Source organism: Schistocerca piceifrons, chromosome 2 (genome assembly GCF_021461385.2).
Source record: "Schistocerca piceifrons isolate TAMUIC-IGC-003096 chromosome 2, iqSchPice1.1, whole genome shotgun sequence".
NCBI lineage: Eukaryota > Metazoa > Arthropoda > Insecta > Orthoptera > Acrididae > Schistocerca > Schistocerca piceifrons.
The window spans coordinates 261614926-261633196 of NC_060139.1; the positions used below are offsets into that span (position 1 = coordinate 261614926).

General features: G+C 45.4%; 1 protein-coding gene across 1 annotated transcript in view; it reads right to left on the minus strand.

Moving 5' to 3' along the window:
- Positions 1–18271, minus strand: part of LOC124775312 (sodium channel protein Nach-like) — a 206659-nt gene that overhangs the window by 66788 nt on the left and 121600 nt on the right. The window contains exons 7-8 of the mRNA XM_047250147.1: positions 15562–15703; positions 5508–5784 (exon numbers count right to left, since the gene is read on the minus strand). Of these exons, the coding sequence (XP_047106103.1) occupies positions 5508–5784; positions 15562–15703 (419 nt within the window). The remainder of the gene's footprint in view (positions 1–5507; positions 5785–15561; positions 15704–18271) is intronic.

The following is an 18271-nucleotide window of genomic DNA, read 5'->3' on the forward strand; positions in this document are numbered from 1 at the left end:
TTGTTATGGTTGCGAATGTTTTTTTAATAGTTGCTTTACTATATGAGTCGAGTTGATGTTAAATAATCCCTTGCAGAATGGCAGGTGAGTTCTCTACGATACTGTGGCCTTCAGCCAGTCCCTGCCAGAGCGTCCTGCAGGACATTAAACAAAAGTGTTTTCCACTGCAGAACGAGAGGCATTGGGGACCTGTATAGTCTATGACAGCAGCGCCTCGTAGCCATTAGGGATGGCTGCGCCACTATACTTTAGACGACCAAGACGCATTTGGGGAATGCTGCCCTTTTATCTCCTAGTTAACTGTACCTGCTTTTGTGTTGCCGAAGCATGATCGTATCTATGCGTGTGGCGGCTGGCATGGTCTGCGATGCTGTCGACTGAGTTGCTCCACCCCATAGGTTGATTTTTGGTAGTTTGTGATCGTACATGGAGGAGAACACATGTTCTGCTGCAGTCTTTTAGGACGGCGATTTTCCCTAGTGCATGTGATGCATTATGACCCATTCAATGCGAGTGCTGGTTTTTTTTTTTTCGGGACAATTTCGAAGTGTAATTATAAGTGTGATGCATTTTTCTCCATCAGCTGTGACAGTGTGTATTGGCTTCGGTTAGCTGGGCTGTAGGCTGATTTTTAGTAGGCATGTGTAGTGAATTCTGACGTCAAAGAGAGAAAGATGCTATATGCTTGCAGGTAATATACTTTTTTTAACTCCTCTCTGTCCAACACCAGCCTCTAGTCAGTTGAACGTATTTCCCACCAAAAAGAATGAAGACTGAAAATAAAGACTTATGTCCAGCACAGACCAGTTCCTAGGAAAAGGTGGCCGTCGGGTGATGTAGGTTAGTGGAGGTAGCCCAAGCGCCTTTTTTTCCCGCCATTTTCCTAGGTTGGTAGAGGTAGCCCAATTGACCTATCTTCCCTCCAAAATTCGAAATTCTCGCCAAAAGCGGCCAACTTGGATAACGGTACTCACGTCAATAGTTGACGTCACAGCAGCCATCTTGGACGACAATTGCGTCATCAGTTGACGTCACGTACTCGCGTGATCAGGTGACGTCACGGCCGCTATATTGGATGATGTCAGTGGGGCCACACATAGGTTGTCCCCCTACTGATGTGGGCAGAACAGGACATCTACAGAAAGTTCTGTTCGATCATTCAGACAGACCAGCCTCCTCTGGTTCAGACAGGTTGGATGCCATCCCCCACTCATCACTGGAGCCTTAGAGTATCTCCAGACTAGCATTTGCAGGACACTGGAAATTCACCAAAAATTCCAGCCATTTTTCTCATCTGTACAATACATTCTGAGAGAATCTTTTAGACATTCGATCTCTTGTGTCTTTCCTTTTTTGCGATCTGTTGTGGGGTTTCGAAATATGTCATGAACTTTTAGATATGTAATTGTTCAGATTTTCCCATCTGTGCCTAGATAACAGTGGGTTTACTGCTGTAGAACTATGCTTCGAAAAGTGAGGAAAATAAAAAATAGGTGTCTTAATGCCTGTGACTCCATCAGTGAAAATAAGAGTTATGAGCACCACAGTAGCTCTATGTCTCTGAAGTAACGTGACGTCATAGGTGGGGGGACTTAGGCTACTGGAGGTAGCCCAATGATCTGTTTCCTGCCAAAAATTTAAATTTCCTGCCATGATGTCAGTGCGACATTGCCACATCTATATCTTGGGGTTAGGAGGGGTGGGAGATTGGGCAGGAAATTTAGCAACAATGCAAGGTGTGTCGGGAAATATACTATGTGATCAAAAACATCCGTTCAACTGGCTGAAAATGATTTACAAGTTCGTGGCACCCTCGTTCAGTGATGCTGGAAATCAATATGGTGTTGTCCCACCCTTAGCCTTGATGACATCTTCCACTCCCGCAGGTATACGTTCAATCAGGTTTCTCGAAGGTTTCTTGGGGGATGACAGTCCATTCTTCACGGAGTACTGCACTGAGGAGAGGTATCGATGTCGGTCGGTCAGGCCTGGTACAAAGTCGGCGTTCCAAAACATCCCAAAGGATTCTGTACGATTCAGGTCAGGACTCTGTGCGGGACAGTCCATAACAGAGATGTTATTGTCGTCTAACCACTCCGCCACAGGCCGTGCATTATGAACAGATGCTCGATCGTGTTGAAAGATGCAATCGCCATCCCCGAATTGCTCTTCACCAGTGGGAAGCAAGAAGGCGCTTAAAACATCAATGTAGGCCTGTGCTGTGATCGTGCCACGTAAAACAACGAGGGGTGTAAGCCCCCTCCATGAAAAACACGACCACACCATAACACCACCGCCTCCGAATTTTACTGTTGGGTCTACAACGCTGGAAGACGACGTTCACTGCGCATTCGCCTTACCCACACCCTGCCATCGGGTCGCCACATCGTGTACCGTGATTCGTCACTCCACACAACGTTTTTCCACAGTTCAATCGTCTAATGTTTACGCTCCTTCCACCAAGCGAGGTGTCATTTAGCATTTACCGACGTGATGTGTGGCTTGTGAGCAGCCACTCGACCATGAAATCCATGTTTTCTCACCTCCCGCCTAACTGCCATAGAACTTGCAGTGGATCCTGATGCAGTTTGGAATTCCTGTGTTATAGTATGGATAGATGTATGCCTGTCACACATTACGACCCTCTTCAACTGTCAGCGATCTCTGTCATTCAACAGATGAGGTTGGCCTGTACACTTTTGTGCTGTACGTGTCCCATCACGTTTCCACTTAATTATCACATCGGAAACAGTGGACCTAGGGAGGTTTAGGAGTGTGGAAATCTCGCGTACAGACATATGACAAAAGTGACACACAATCACCTTATCACTTCCGAAGTCCGTGGATTCCGCAGAACGCCCCATCCTGCTCTCTAACGATGTATAATGACTACTGAGGTCGCTGATGTGGAGTACCTGGCAGTAGGTGGCAGCACAATGCACCTAATATGAAAATCTATGTTTTTGGGGGTATCCGGATTCTTTTGAACACATACTGTATTTTGTACCTCTACTGCCACCTACTGAACGATGTATGAGTTATGAAATTTCAGACCAACTGTTTGACTAGACTGGAGAAATTTGTAGCGAAGTGCAGTAACACTTGTACACTTTGGTACAGATAGTTGAGACTTACCCTAAACATAAAAAACGTAATGTATTGCGCATGGATAGTCAGAAAGCACCATTATTTTATGATTACTGGCAGCAGTTACTTCCTTATATCTATAAGTATGCATACAAAGCGCTATGATGTGGAATGAGCACATAAAATTAATCATGGGTAAGGCAAATGCCATTAATTGCAAGAATCCTCAGGAAGTGTGGTCTGTCAACAAAGGAAGTAGTTTATGAACACTCGTATGACCAATGATCTTCCTTGTCATTCTGGGATTCGAACCAGTTTCGACTGAAAGAGGACAATGAGAAGATCGAAAGAACAGGAGCATGTTTTGTTACAGGTCCATTTAGTAAGTGCGGAGGTGTCATGGAGAAGCTCGGCCAACTCCAGTGGTAGAAGCTGCAACAGAGGTGTTCTGCACCAACGTGCAGTCTATTGTTAAACTTCCAAGAGCGTACTTTCCTAGAAGAATCGATTAATGTATTGTTTTCTCCTATGTATATCTTGTGAAAAGACCATGAAGATGAAACTAGATAGATCTGACCTCACACGATGGCTTACCAATAATCAATCTGCCCGCAATCTACACTCATGCTCATAAATTAAGGATAATGCTGATACATGGAGAAACAACGCTCTGGTGGGCGGATTGCGGATTTAAATCACCTCGGTGTATGACCATGCAGTGCATCTGACCTGCAGTCATTGCACGGTGGCGCTGGCAGCAGTCCACATATGCAGAGGTGCGTTGGTGTATGTCAGAGTACGGTGCAGCGAGGAAGTGTGAAGACGTTTTCAGACGTGCTAATGGTGACTGTGTGTTGAAAATGGCTCAAAGAACACATATTGATGACGTTATGAGGGGTAGATTACTAGGGCAACTAGAGGCTGGTCAAACGTAGCAGGTCATAGCACGAGCCCTCCATGTGCAACAAAGTGTGATCTCAAGATTATGGCGACGATTCCAGCAGGCAGGAAACATGTCCAGGCGCTACATTACAGGACGTTCACAGTGTACAACACCACAAGAAGACCGATATCTCACTATCAGTGCCTGCAGACGGCCACAGAGTACTGGAGGTAGCCTTGCTCGGGACCTTACCACAGCCACTGGAACAGTTATCTCCAGACACACAGTCTACAGACGACTGAACAGACATGGTATAGTCGCCCGGAGACTTACAAGGTGCATTCCACTGACCCCTGGTCACAGGAGAGCCCGTTAAACCTGGTGTCAAGAACACAGTACATGGTTAGTGGAACAGTGGTCCTAGGTTATGTTCACGGACGAGTCCAGGTAGAATTTGAACAGTGATTCTCGCCAGGTTTTCATCTGGCGTGAATCAGGAACCAGATATCAACTCCTTAATGTCATTGAAAGGGACCTGTATCGAGGTCATGGTTTGACGGTGTGGGGTGGGATTATGATTGGTGCACGTACAACCCTGCTTGTCTTTGACAGAGGACCTGTAACAGGTCAGGTGTATCGGGACATCACTTCGCACCAGTATGTCCTCCTTTTTCAGGGGTGCAGTGGGTCCCACCTTCCTCCTGATGGATGATAACGCATGCCCCCACCAAGCTGCCATCGTGGAGGAATACCTTGAAACAGAAGATATCTGGCGAATGGAGTGGCCCGCCTGTTCTCCATACCTAAACCCCATCGAGCACGTCTGGGATGCTCCCGGTCAATGTATCGCTGCACGTCTTCAAACCCCTAGGACACTTCAGGAGCTCCGACAGGCACTGGTGCAAAAATGGGAGGATATACACCAGCAGCTGCTCGACCACCTGATCCAGAGTGTGCCAACCCATTGTGCGGCCTGTGTATGTGTGCATGGTGATCATATCCCACATGCACAGGAAACAGCAGCGTTTTGTAGTACATGTATTTCGGGACAGTTTTCTCAACTTACCACCAATACCATGGACTACAGATCTATGTCATGAGTGTTCCCTATGTGCCTATGCTGTTAGCGCCAATTTTGTGTAGTGGCACATTGGGTCGCACCACATTCTGCAATTATCCTTAATTTTAGAGCATAAGTGTATTTGATTCTGGTACATGCAAAGGGTAAAGTGATGGTGGTACACAAAGTACCCTCCGCCGCTTATTGCAAGGCAGCTTGCGGAGTGTAGATACAGAGGTCGTAATATTTAGGCTCAGCAGTATATGTATGAAAATCTTGTCATTTAATGACTTATCCTTGTACAGTCCTCGCTACTCTTAACACATGCATTATATCACTTCTACCAACCAGTGTAATATTTTGATTTGCTCTTTCCGGCTATGTAATACCCAGTTCTGTACACTCAGTGGTTTAGGAACGTTAATTTTTCGTCGGTTCATCCTCAGTCTCCCAGACAGAGGATGTGGACATACTGACCAGCACTGCTGTAGTAGAAGGGCATGCAGTGGCAGAGGCGTACGATGGCATCGGCGCGGCACTGGGCCAGGCAGTTGGCAGCACTGTAGCTGGAGAAGAGCTGCAGGTGGCGCTCCTCGGGGAAGACGCAGCCGCGCACCTGCGGCGCCACCGACTGCACGGCGCGCGTGCAATATGACAACGTGGCCGACAGCCGCAGCAGCAGCTCGTGGCCCGGGGGCAGCACCTTCTCCAGCAGTGACTCCTCAGGGAAGTCATCCGGCCCATGCACCAGCATCTGGACAGACCACATCAGCAGCGCTCGCTGCACATAAACAAGGTGGGCTTGCTGGTGCTGCGTACAGTGGCAAGGGGCAGTGTGCTGTGTCTGACCACAGTGAAGGACTTGAACATTTAGTGTTACAAACTACTTTAGGTATAGCCATGGTACTTAACCAATGTAGTTGTTCATTAGTGTTGGTATACATCTAACACAACAAGTGTTACATTAAGTTGCGATTGTCACTGAGGAAATACAATATGTCATACCACATGTTATATGACTTGCGATACAATGCATAAGTAACCCACATTGGTACAGCAAGTAGAACCTTACTCGAAGGAACTTATTTAGCCCGTGCTGGGAAGACAGCCATACAGAACTGATAGAATTACCTGCCATACTGCTCAGCGCAATACAAAGTGCAGCTTGCTCCATACAGCTGCATCACACTATACATGGGGCAGGAAATTTAGTCATCCCGATGTGCCTCAAAAGGACTGCTTTATTTAGTTGAAGCAATGTCACATCCATCTCTGTAGTTGCTTACTCAGTAAAACTTTTACTGTCCGTGTAAGAAATTAAAGACCACTGTTTTGGCAGTTGCACGTGTTCTCTGCTATGCAATCTTTTCCATTCAATTTTGAGGAAACTGTTTGGCATAAAAAATGATTTTTTTGATCTAATAGTCTGCTGCCACAGCTTGATAATCCTTTCGCTGTTGCCCACAGTTATTGTGATACTTTGTAATTAAGTAATACATAGCAAACAGTTTTAAAAGCTTTGCAGCAAAAAATGTAGTCGCTGGTCAATTTATGTTTGGTGCATTGTAGGTGATACTATGCTGTATGCCAAATGCAGCTAACATTTCGAAATTCTTTTTAATGCTGTTAACTAGATGTATGGCATACTTGGAAGTTGTTTGTGACGAGGCAGAAAGCGATGTGCCACACCTGCTGTGTCCTGTTGTTTGTTGTATCACTCATGGGAGAATACGAGTGTCACAGAGGTAATCGTCCTGTGCGTGACCTCAATTGCAACATGTCGCATTGCATCTCACATCACCTCAATCATAACCATGCGTTAAGACACGAAAACAATAGTTTTCTGAATATATAAATTTGACACAACTTTTTCGAGATGTTTTGAGTTTCACTTACTTTTTATTCAGTAATCAGTTCCAGGAAGAAATAGGTGAAGTTGCGATGGGGAGCCCCTGTCACTTTTTACTGCCAATCTGTTTATGGATGATTTTGAGTAATGTCCCCTTGGTGGCTTTCAAATCTGCATGCTTTTACAGATGTGAAGACAATGTTTTTATTGTCTGTCTTCATGGAAGTGAGAATTTAAATGGATGTTTAGAATATCTGAATTCAATCCAACCGAATATTCAATGCACGGTGGAGGTGGAAAAAGGTGGCTGCCTTCCCTTCCTTGATGTGTTGGCCAAATGGAAGGCTGATGGTACATCGAGACAAGCCATTTATAGGAAGCCAACTCATAATGATTTATATCCTCACTCTGATGGTTTTCACCATTGTGCTCTGTGTGAAGGGGTTCTCGTTCCTTGTTTCATAAGACCACGTCATCTCAGGCCCTGAAAGTTTGCCAGCTGAGTTAGCCCACCTTGAAGTCACCTTTTATCAGTATGGTTATAGTGAAAGACACATTTGCTGTGCATTGCAATGTTGACCAACCGTGCATCGGGTGAGTGGTGATAATAATACAGAGGTGAAACGAAAGTGTATGGTCTTTTTGCCTCATGGAGAATTTCAAACAGGGTTGGCCGAACTGTGTGAAAATATGATGTGCAAATTGTGTCTCGACCACCGTCTTAGCTTAGGCCCTTTTAGGACCTGTAAGGACGATCTCGGTTGCTTAAGGTGGGTATCGACCATATCTTTTGCAGTTGTGGCATGTCACACGTTGGTCAGACCATTAGGTCCATTGAAGACCAGTGTATTGAACATAAGTGTCACACATGCTTAAAACAGCCGAGTAAGTCTGCTATTCCAGAACGTTTCCTTAGCACTAGTTATCCTGTGGTGTATAACAATATGGAGATTTTGGTATGAACTTCTATTGGGATAATGTTATGAAGGAAGCAGTTAAGATTAAATTATCAGGTGATGTTACAAACAGAGATGGAAGTTTGTTTTAAATCTTCTTGGAATCCTGTTCTCTCCCCAATCAAACAGAGGGATGGGTTACTGCTACCTCACCCTTTGGCGATTAATATTCACAATCGCTAAAATGGTCATCTTTGGTTGTGTGGTGGCGTTTCTTTGGTTGTGTGTTCGCATTAGTGTTTGCAGGACGCGCGCTTGTGTGTGTGTGTGTGTGTGTGTGTGTGTGTGTGTGTGTGTGTGTGTGTATGTGTGCATTTTGCCTTTCAGCATATGCCCCACACAGTGAGATTTTAATTTTCTTGCTGAGCCCTCTCTCACTGCATATGTGCCTTGAATATAATCTGCCGAAATATTGAAGGTTGTCGAGGGTGTCACCAGGCTGCAGTCGGGTAAGTTTTTTCAATACACATATTCATCTAGCGAGTCAGTGACAGAAACAGTGGCCCGATGTAACACTCACCCCAGGGTTGCCATTTAGAGCTTGCGCAAAATTACTTGGTCTGTGTGCTGAAAGGCATTCTTATTCTCAGCGATGGGCGAGTTCACCGCCTCTGTTCCAAAGGTGCAGCGTCGCCTGCTGTGCTGTGTGTCCCATCCATTACGAACGTAACATCCTCTGCCTTCCCTGGATACACAGTGGGAATGGAGGCTTGCACACCGAGTGCACTGCAGAGTTTCTCAAATGATTTTAAAGAAATCATTCATCATGATGAACTGCCTATCATTTCGCTAACGGTCATAGTTACTGCGATGTTTCTATATTTTTAGTATGTTACTCTTTAAACTTGAGACGAGATCTATGTATATCACCACTGGTGGAGCAAATGGATTGTATGTAGCGGGCCCGCTTCCGATCGTGTGCGCAAACGATAGGGTGGAAGTGAAATGTTCGTATCATTCCCCATGTCTCATAAACGGTTAAATACGGAAGCGAATTTTTGGCAAGTGAATGACTGCAAAGCGGAGAGCATATTGCCGCATGGCTGACTTTATCTACTCCGATATATGAGTGACTAAGGATTTTTTCAATAAAATAATATGAATTTTTGAAGGGCCATCGATAGCTGGTAAAATGGGAATTAGTATGTATTTGTAACAATATAATTGAAGGAATCACACTTTTGTTTCTATAGCAAGCACAAGCTGTTCGTGTGTGTAATATACGATAAAGAGTGACTACAGATTTTTTTCAGTGAAATATGTACAGTAATTCTTCGATGGGCCATCGATAGCTGGTGAAATGAGAATTAGTATCTGTTTGTAACAACATAAATGAAGGAATCACACTTTTATTTTTATACCGAGAATGAGCTTCTCAAAAAGTATTTGCTTACGACTCGTCAACTGTGTGATTAATAGTAGACTGTTCATGGATTCTGTCGCAACTACAACTCCATTAGCATGTTAGTGAAGTGAAACTGCTCCCAACACCTATGTTTTGGGAAAAGAAGCTAATTTTAACATGGCAACAAGAGAAAGAAAAAAAAGGTCTACGAGACAGGTGAAAATAAATGACTCCCTCTATTGCAACTTCTGTGTGATTCTGTACCCATTACGCTTTCAGTAATAAACGACTGACTTGTCGAATTATTTGTCGTACTGCAATAACCTGTTAATTCGTTCATTTGCACACTTGCTAGCTGAAGCTAGCGATTTGATTGATTTTGATATGTTTGTAGCGATATTAGTCTTTGTGCGTTTTTAACCCTTGTATCCCCATGCCAACCCGGTTCAATCAATACATTATAAACAGGATTCGCGTGCAAACACAACCGCCAATCTGTGAGGGTCCCTGAATGCTGTTTTGAGTCACTGAATGTACCGAAAACTAGCCTTCGGCGTTACTGAAACTTGCAGAAGAATGCATTTCGTTCACATGACGCAATTCTGACGTAGGGCATGTTTGCCGCAGTAGAGATTACGTCATAAGCCACCATAATAAAAGAAGCCACGTCAGTGGAAGGCGGGCTATCGTGGACAGTTCTGGAGAGTCTTCAGTTAGTCTACTTACTAGCACAGTGACTGTCATGATTAGATTCTAGTAAGAGTGGTGTAATCACCGAGATGTAACCATATGTGTTTTATTTATTGACGTTGCAATTTTAATGGCGAGCAGAATAGGGATGAGTCAATAAGAGTGTTGTTTCAACAGTTGCGTTAAATACTGTCTATTCTTACGATAGTCTGTATATAAGAAGGCAGCTGCATGGCGCGTTCTACGGAGATATGCTCCACGTCAGAATTACGTCATGCGGATCAAATGCATATTTCTACAGTTTCCAGCCATGCCGATGGTCAATTCTGAGTATCATTCAGACGATCAAAACAGCATTCAGGGACCCTCACAGATTGGCGGTTGTGTTTGCAAGCAAATCCTGTTTATAACGTATTGATTGAACCGGGTTGGCATGGGAACAAAAGGGTTAAAAGCGCACAAAGACGAAAATCACTACAAACATATAAATATCAGTGTCTTGTTCATATATAGCGTGATTCAGCTGCCCCTACCCGTGCCCCGTAATTCTATATCAACAACATGCAATATTTTCATATGCTCTCGTTCGCCACGCGCAAACTATTAGTTCTACAGACAAAAATGAAGAAAACCTTTTTGTAGGAAATTTAACGTAAGATTTATAGCATGTTCTTCGTGACACTCCTCCTTACCACTGTAAAAAAAATTCCGAGTATACAAACTATTCCCGATATTCGACCTTTCTTGTTCTCTACTGACTGGACTATTACGTCCCTAGTTATCTCGTTGACATTATTAGTTTAAACGTGCCTCTGAGGTTAATGAAAGAAAAGAGACTTTGGTAAACGTTAAGATAAAGCTAATTACTTTGGCAATTCGATCCGGACTTAACCCTTATAAGTACTTTAGTTTCCTGGTCAGAAGGCCTGACGAATACAATGAAGTAATTGTTTATTGCATTACGTTAAAATTCAGTAAATTGTTAGGTAAAATTTACACAAATGTCAGTCTTACAATATGTAAAAGGTGGACTAAGTCGATAGCGTAACAAGGCCAGTCAATGAGGACCAAAAACGCTAGAGTGTGTGAAATAATTTGTGCAGTCGCAAATTTTTGTACGGTAGTGCTGAGTGTGGATGCGTTTCAGCTTCAGTTTTGTATGTTTTTCTTGAATCACGATCGTGTGTGGCCCCGTTCCAGACCACCCACGAAGGAAAAATCCTGGCAGTACCGGGAATCGATCCTGGATCCGGACAAGACAGTCAATCACGTTGATCACTTTTTTATCTCATTTTGTTCGTTATTGTTCGTTACATTTGTTCGGGGCGGACGTCCCATGACACTCGTTGAAGTTCATTGTTGATGCAGTCACTTCTTCTTATTACAGAGGGCAGCTAACCCTCTGACCGAACACGCTGAGTGTATATACTGTACACACATAAAAAAAAAATTTTTGCATCACCCCGGTTCCCAGAACTCCTGAAGATAGACGTTGACTGTGAATATTGTATTACAGACACAGTTCCTTTGACTGTTCAGAGATGTCACTAAACCCGGCCAAAGATTTAAACAACCATGCATGAGCAGCGCCTAATAGACGGAGTGGGTCTGACAACTGGCCAATTCCAATGATTCCACCAGAAAGGAGTTACACGGCTCTTGTAGTCTGTAGTTAACTATGCCTAGACGGTCAATACCGCGGTTCGATCACGTCCCCAATTTTACTTTGTGCCAGGAAGGCCTCTCAACAAGGGAAGTGTCCAGGCCCCTCAGAGTGAATCAAAGCATGGAGGAGATACAGAGAGACAGGAACTGTCGATGACTTACCTCGCTCAGGCCGCCCATGGGCTACTACTGCAGTGGATGACCGCTGCCTATGGATTACAGCTCGGAGGAACCCTGACAGCAACGCCACCATGTTGAATAACGCTTTTCGTGCAGCCATAGGACGTCGTGTTGCGACTCAAAATGTGCGCAATAGGCTGCATGATGCACAACTTCACTCCTGACATCCATGGCGAGGTCCATCTTTGCAACCAAGACACCATGCAGCGCGGTACAGATGACCCCAGCAGCATGCCGAATGGTCCGCTTAGAATTGGCATCACGTTCTCTTCACCGATGAGTGTCGCATATGCCTTCAACCAGACAATCGTAGGAGACGTGTTGGAAGGCAATCCGGTCATGCTGAACGCCTTAGACACACAGTCCAGCGAGCACAGCAAGGTGGAGGTTCCCTGTTGTTTTGGGGTGGCATTATGTGGGGCCGACGTACGCCGCTGGTGGTCTTGGAAGGCGCCATAACGGCTGTACAATACGTGAATACCTTCCTCCGACTGATAGCTGAATCATATTGGCAGCATATTAGCGAGGCATTCGATTTCATGGAAGACAATTCGCACCCCCATCGTCCACATCTTGTGAATGACTTCCTTTAGGATAACGACATCGCTCGACTAATGGCCTGCATATTCTCCAGACATGAAAGCTATCGAACATGTCTGGGAGAAATTGAAAAGAGCTGTTTATGGACGACGTGGCCCACCAACCACTCTGAGGGATCTATGCCGAGTCGCCATTGAGTGGGACAATCTAGACCAACAGTGCCTTGATGAACTTGTGGATAGTGTGCCATGGCGAATACAGGCATGCATCAATGCAAGAGGACATGCTACTAAGTATTAGAGGTACTGGTCTGTACAGCAATCTGGATCACCACCTCTGAAGGTCTCACTGTATGATGGAACAACATGCAATGTGTGGTTTTCATGAGCAATAGAAAGGGCGGAAATGATGTTTATTTTGATCTCTATTCCAATATCCACACTGGTTCCGGAACTCTCAGAATCAAGGTGATGCGAAACTTTTTTCTGATGTGTTTGTATCGAAATGGGACGTTGATTGATAGAGTCGTTGGAAGTCCTCCTGATGCATATCGTTCCAAATTCTGCCCAACTGGCGTATTGGATTGTCAAAGTCCCAAGCTGGTTTTACAGCCCTGCCCATAATGTTCCAAACGTTCTCAGCTGGGGGAGATCTGGCAACCTTGCTGGTCAAGGCAGGGCTTGGCAAGCACCTATATAAGCGATAGAAACTGCCACCGTCTATTGGGGGGGGGGGGGGGGCGGAGCATAATCGTGCTGAACTATAACGATGGTTTGCCATGAAGGGCAACAAAATGGGGCATAGAATATTGTCGACGTACTGTTGTGCTGTAAGGGTACATCAGATGACAACCAACGGAGTCCTGCGATGAAATGGCACCCACACCATCACACCTGGTTGTGGGGCTGTGTAGGTATCCCACTGCTGTCTAGGCTGTCTCCAGACATGTGAGCTCAATTTGAAGCGTGATTCAGCACTGAAGACAATTCTACTCCCGTCAATGAGATTCGAGACTGAATGTGCTGAACATCACTGCAAACGGGCTCTTTGGTGTACAGAGGTTGGTAGTCAGCGCAAGTGGCGCCTTGATCTCACTTGATCTCACTGAAGCACCCACTGCACATCACATCGGTGGTAATAACGAATCCAGGGCTTTGAGTACCTTGGTCCTCAAATTCTGTCACTTCTCTAGATCGACCACTTCCTTCTTGACACTGTGTTCGGTCATGGTACACCCATTCCTGCCAACATCGTCAAATGGTGGCATCCCCCTACTCAAATGTCGAGCGTTTCGCCGATTTCTCCAACCGGCTTCTTTGAGCCCAACTAACGTCCTCTCTCAAATGCTGACATCTGTGTATACTGTTCACGCTCCTGTCTGTAAGACATAACGTCCAGCTGAGTGCACAAAATGAAATAGTCAGTCTTTGTGCTCTGGTATCGACATGTCCCCTGTTTAATATCCCTGCCACCTGTGTAGCGAAACTTCGCAACATGTACCCTGTTTACTATACCTGCCACCTGTGTGGTGAAATTGCGCTGCAGAGTCACACATTCATCCATCAGCTGCCAAAGTTTTCAGTTTTGTATTTTCAGTCGACACTTGTATGAATATCAGTTTGTGACCACTGTACATAAGTCCGTCGAGATTCGTCTTTTTTTGTCTTAAACTGTATTTGCCTTTCTTCCTCAAACAATCTAAAGCAACTGTTGTCTACTACTATGATGTATTGTTGTGATGTACAAGGTGCAGTCATAAAGTGTTAATTATCATGACGAAAACTTATCGGATTGGGGAACGATGGAGAAGGAAAGTGGGCGTGCCCTTTCGAAGGAACCATCCCGGCATTTTCCTTAAGCAATTTAGGGAAATCATGGAAAACCTAAATCAGGATGGCTAGATGCAGGTTTGAACCGTCATCCTCCCGAATACAACTCCAGTGTGCTAACCACTGTGCCATCCTGCTCGGTGCACCGTTTTGATAAAAGGAGTTTCATGTGGCAATTCGTTTTCTGCACTCGACGTGGATAATGCAACAACAATCGATGCTGAGTTAGTAGAAGTGTACGGCAATATGCACTATCATATAACACAGTGGTTAGCTGGTGCAGATATAAACAAGTGTGGATGACAAGAAAATGTAGTGGCAAACCATCTAACTGTGAATCAGTCCTCATGCGTGGAGACAGACTTAACACCATTGAGGCGACAGTGGAGAAAGTGAAAATCAGTAATGGATCGGTTTCCAACATTCAGTACGAAATTTCGAACATGTAAAACTGTTGCCAACCGCTGCATTCTGCAACTGCTCACACTTACGCAGTAAGTCAACTGGACTGAGGTACCAGCGGAAATGTTGCAGTGTGACACACCAGTCACACACACTTCTCACACCTACTGCTGTAGTATCCTCACAGCCGATTACAGTACTGGTGCACTGATCGCTACCAATATTGCAATGGTCTTATAGCAAGCCATCACACAAGGCGATAATTCAGCGTTATGCCAACCACCACTAGCTGATATTATAGCTGACAGCAGAACACTCTCTCACCAAGGCATTATTTACATATGATTAGTCAGCATTAGGTGTAGAGTTGTCTGACTCTGTAACCTTCCACCATTTGGCACACACCATTCAACTGAGCCACATGGTCACTGTACTCAGACAGCTGTCATGTGATGCATTTGGCATTGATTGGGACTGAGCTGTTCAGCCCCATGCGGCTGGATAATCTATCCATTAGCCAGCCGGGGTGGCCGAGCGGTTCTAGGTGCTACAGTCTGGAACCGCGCGACCGCTACGGTCGCAGGTTCGAATCCTGCCTCGGGCATGGATGAGTGTGATGTCCTTAGGTTAGTTAGGTTTAGGTAATTCTAAGTTCTAGGGGACTGATGACTTTAGAAGTTAAGTCCCATAGTGCTCAGAGCCAATCTATCCATTCAGAATCTGCTGGGAAGCTGTTATTGGTTAATCGGCTGCTGGTTGTGCACTGTGGTCTGGGGTTCAGTATTACCTGTGCCTCCCTGACTCAAATGCCCCAGGCACTACAACCTCAGGCAGCAGTGTTGTACAACCGTGACAGTCAGCTGCTGCTGAGACAGCAGCAATCATGTCTAAAGTAGCATTGTGTAAGACACTTCCAGCCTAGTGCTATTGGCCCGGCTAAGCCCTTGCCTTTTTATTGTGATTGAAACGCTGCTGACCCTTTCTAGAAACCCCACTCCTACATATACAACCAAAGTTATGCTGAGATGGACGTAGGTGATCCTATTATGAGGCTGAAAAGTGGAGTAGTACGCACCCTGACGCCACTGGAGAAGAGTGAGTTGACCCAGTAGTCGTGTAGCTGTGGGTTGAGCAGCGCAGTGAGGCCCATGCGGTGGCTGTAGTAGCGTGTGTAGTGCAGGTACTGTTTGGAGCGAACCACCTGAGCCTTTCCAGATCTGCAACAGAACACGCATCACTGTGGCTCACTGCCACCTTCTACGTTCAGTATCTGCCACAGCTCCACTACTCAGGTCTCAGCTTCAAAACTGCTTTCAAATTAATTTACTCTTTAGTGACCATGAGACATTGACATGGCTTTGGATGACTAGTGTTTGGATGATTGCCACAAGAAATAAAACTTCCTGGCAGATCAAAACTGTTTGCTGGACAGAGACTTGAACATGGGACCTTTGCCCTTCGTGCACAAGTGCGAAACTGACAGAGCTACCCAAGCATAACTCACGAACCACCCTCACCACTTTATTTCCACCAGTACAACTCCCACATTCCAGCTTCACACAAGTCCACATGCATACCTTGAGGGACTAGCTCTCATGGAAGAAAGGATGTTGCAGAGAAATGATTTAGCCATTGGAGAATTGATTCCAGGAAGAAATATTACCCTCCAATGAAGTGTGCTCTGATCTGAAAGTTACTGGCAGATTTTAACGGTGTGGCAGACTGGGGATCGAACTCGGATCCTTTGCCTTTCATGAGCAAGTGCTGTATCGACTGACCCTCCTCATAACTTTTTTTACAGCAGTACCTCTTCTCCTCCATTCCAAACTTCACCCAGGCTGTGGATAAGCCATATCTGCGCATTACCCTATGTTCCAGTAGCGCAAGTCTCATAAGGTATCCAGGAGAGTTTCAATGAAGTTTGGAAGGTTCAAGTGAGGTACTGGTGGAAATAAAGCAGTGAGGATGGGCTATGTTCGAATGCTGGTCTGGCACACAGCTTGAATCTAGCAGCAAGTTTCAAATCAGTGCCCACTCTGCTGCAGAGTGAAAATTTATTTTGGATAGAAGATATAGCTCTGGGCGTGGAACCTAAATGATGATTCCATTTTTATGAATTGGAGGTGGACCGACACCCCAATTGCACATGAAGAAATACCAGTCATTTTCGGTGGATTCCTCATAAAATACGTTAAAGTGAGGTTTTTAGGTGAGCTTCACACAAAATACACTACTGGCCATTAACATTGCTACACCAAGAAGAAATGCAGATGATAAACGGGTATTCATTGTACAAATAGATTATACTAGAACTGACATGTGATTCCACTTTCACGCAATTTGGGTGCATACATCCTGAGAAATCAGTACCCAGAACAACCACCTCTGGTCGTAATAACGGCCTTGATACGACTGGGCATTGAGTCAAACAGAGCTTGGATGGCGTGTACAGATACAGCTGACCACGCAGCTTCAACACGATACCACAGTTCTTGAAGAGTAGTGACTGGTGTATTGTGACGAGCCAGTTGCTCGGCCACCACTGACCAGACGTTTTCAATTGGTGAGAGATCTGGAGAATGTGCTGGACAGGGTAGCAGTCGAACATTTTCTGTATCCAGAAAGGCCCGTACAGGACCTGCAACATGCGGTCGTCCACTATCCTGCTGAAATGTAGGGTTTCACAGGGATCGAATGAAGGGTAAGCAACAGATCGTAACACATCTGAAATGTAACGTCCACTGTTCAGAGTGCCGTCAATGCGAACAAGAGGTGACCGAGACGTGTAACCAATGGCACCCAATACCACCACGCCGGGTGATACGCCAGTATGGCGATGACGAATACACGCTTCCAATGTGCGTTCACCGCGATGTCGCCAAACACGGATGCGACCATCATGATGCTGTAAACAGAACCTGGATTCATCCGAAAAAATGACCTTTTGCCATTCGCGCACCCAGGTTCGTCGTTGAGTACACCACGCAGGCACTCCTGTCTGTGATGCAGCGTCAAGGGCAGCCACAGTCATGGTCTCCGAGCTGATAGTCCATGCTGCTGCAAACGTCGTCGAACTGTTCGTGCAGATGGTTGTTGTCTTGCAAACGTCCCCATCTGTTGACTCAGGGATCGAGACGTGGCTGCACGAACCGTTACAGCCATAGGGATAAGATGCCTGTCATCTCGATTGCTAGGCCGTTGGGATCCAGCACGGCGTTCCGTATTACCCCCCTGAACCCACCGATTCCATATTCTACATCTACATCTATACTCCGCGAGCCACCTTACGGTGTGTGGCGGAGGGTACTTATTGTACCACTATCTGATCCCCCCTTCCCTGTTCCATTCACGAATTGTGCGTGGGAAGAACGACTGCTTGTAAGTCTCCGTATTTGCTCTAATTTCTCGGATCTTTTCGTTGTGATCATTACGCGAGATATATGTGGGCGGTAGTAATATGTTGCCCATCTCTTCCCGGAATGTGCTCTCTCGTAATTTCGATAATAAACCTCTCCGTATTGCGTAACGCCTTTCTTGAAGTGTCCGCCACTGGAGCTTGTTCAGCATCTCCGTAACGCAATATTCTGCTAACAGTCATTGGATCTCGACCAACGTGAGCAGCAATGTCGAGATAAGATAAACCGCAATCGCGATAGGCTGCAATCCGACATTTATCAAAGTCGGAAACGTGATGGTACGCATTTCTCCTCCTTACACGAGGCATCACAACAACGTTTCACCAGGCAACGCCGGTCAACTGCTGTTTGTGTACAAGAAATCGGTTG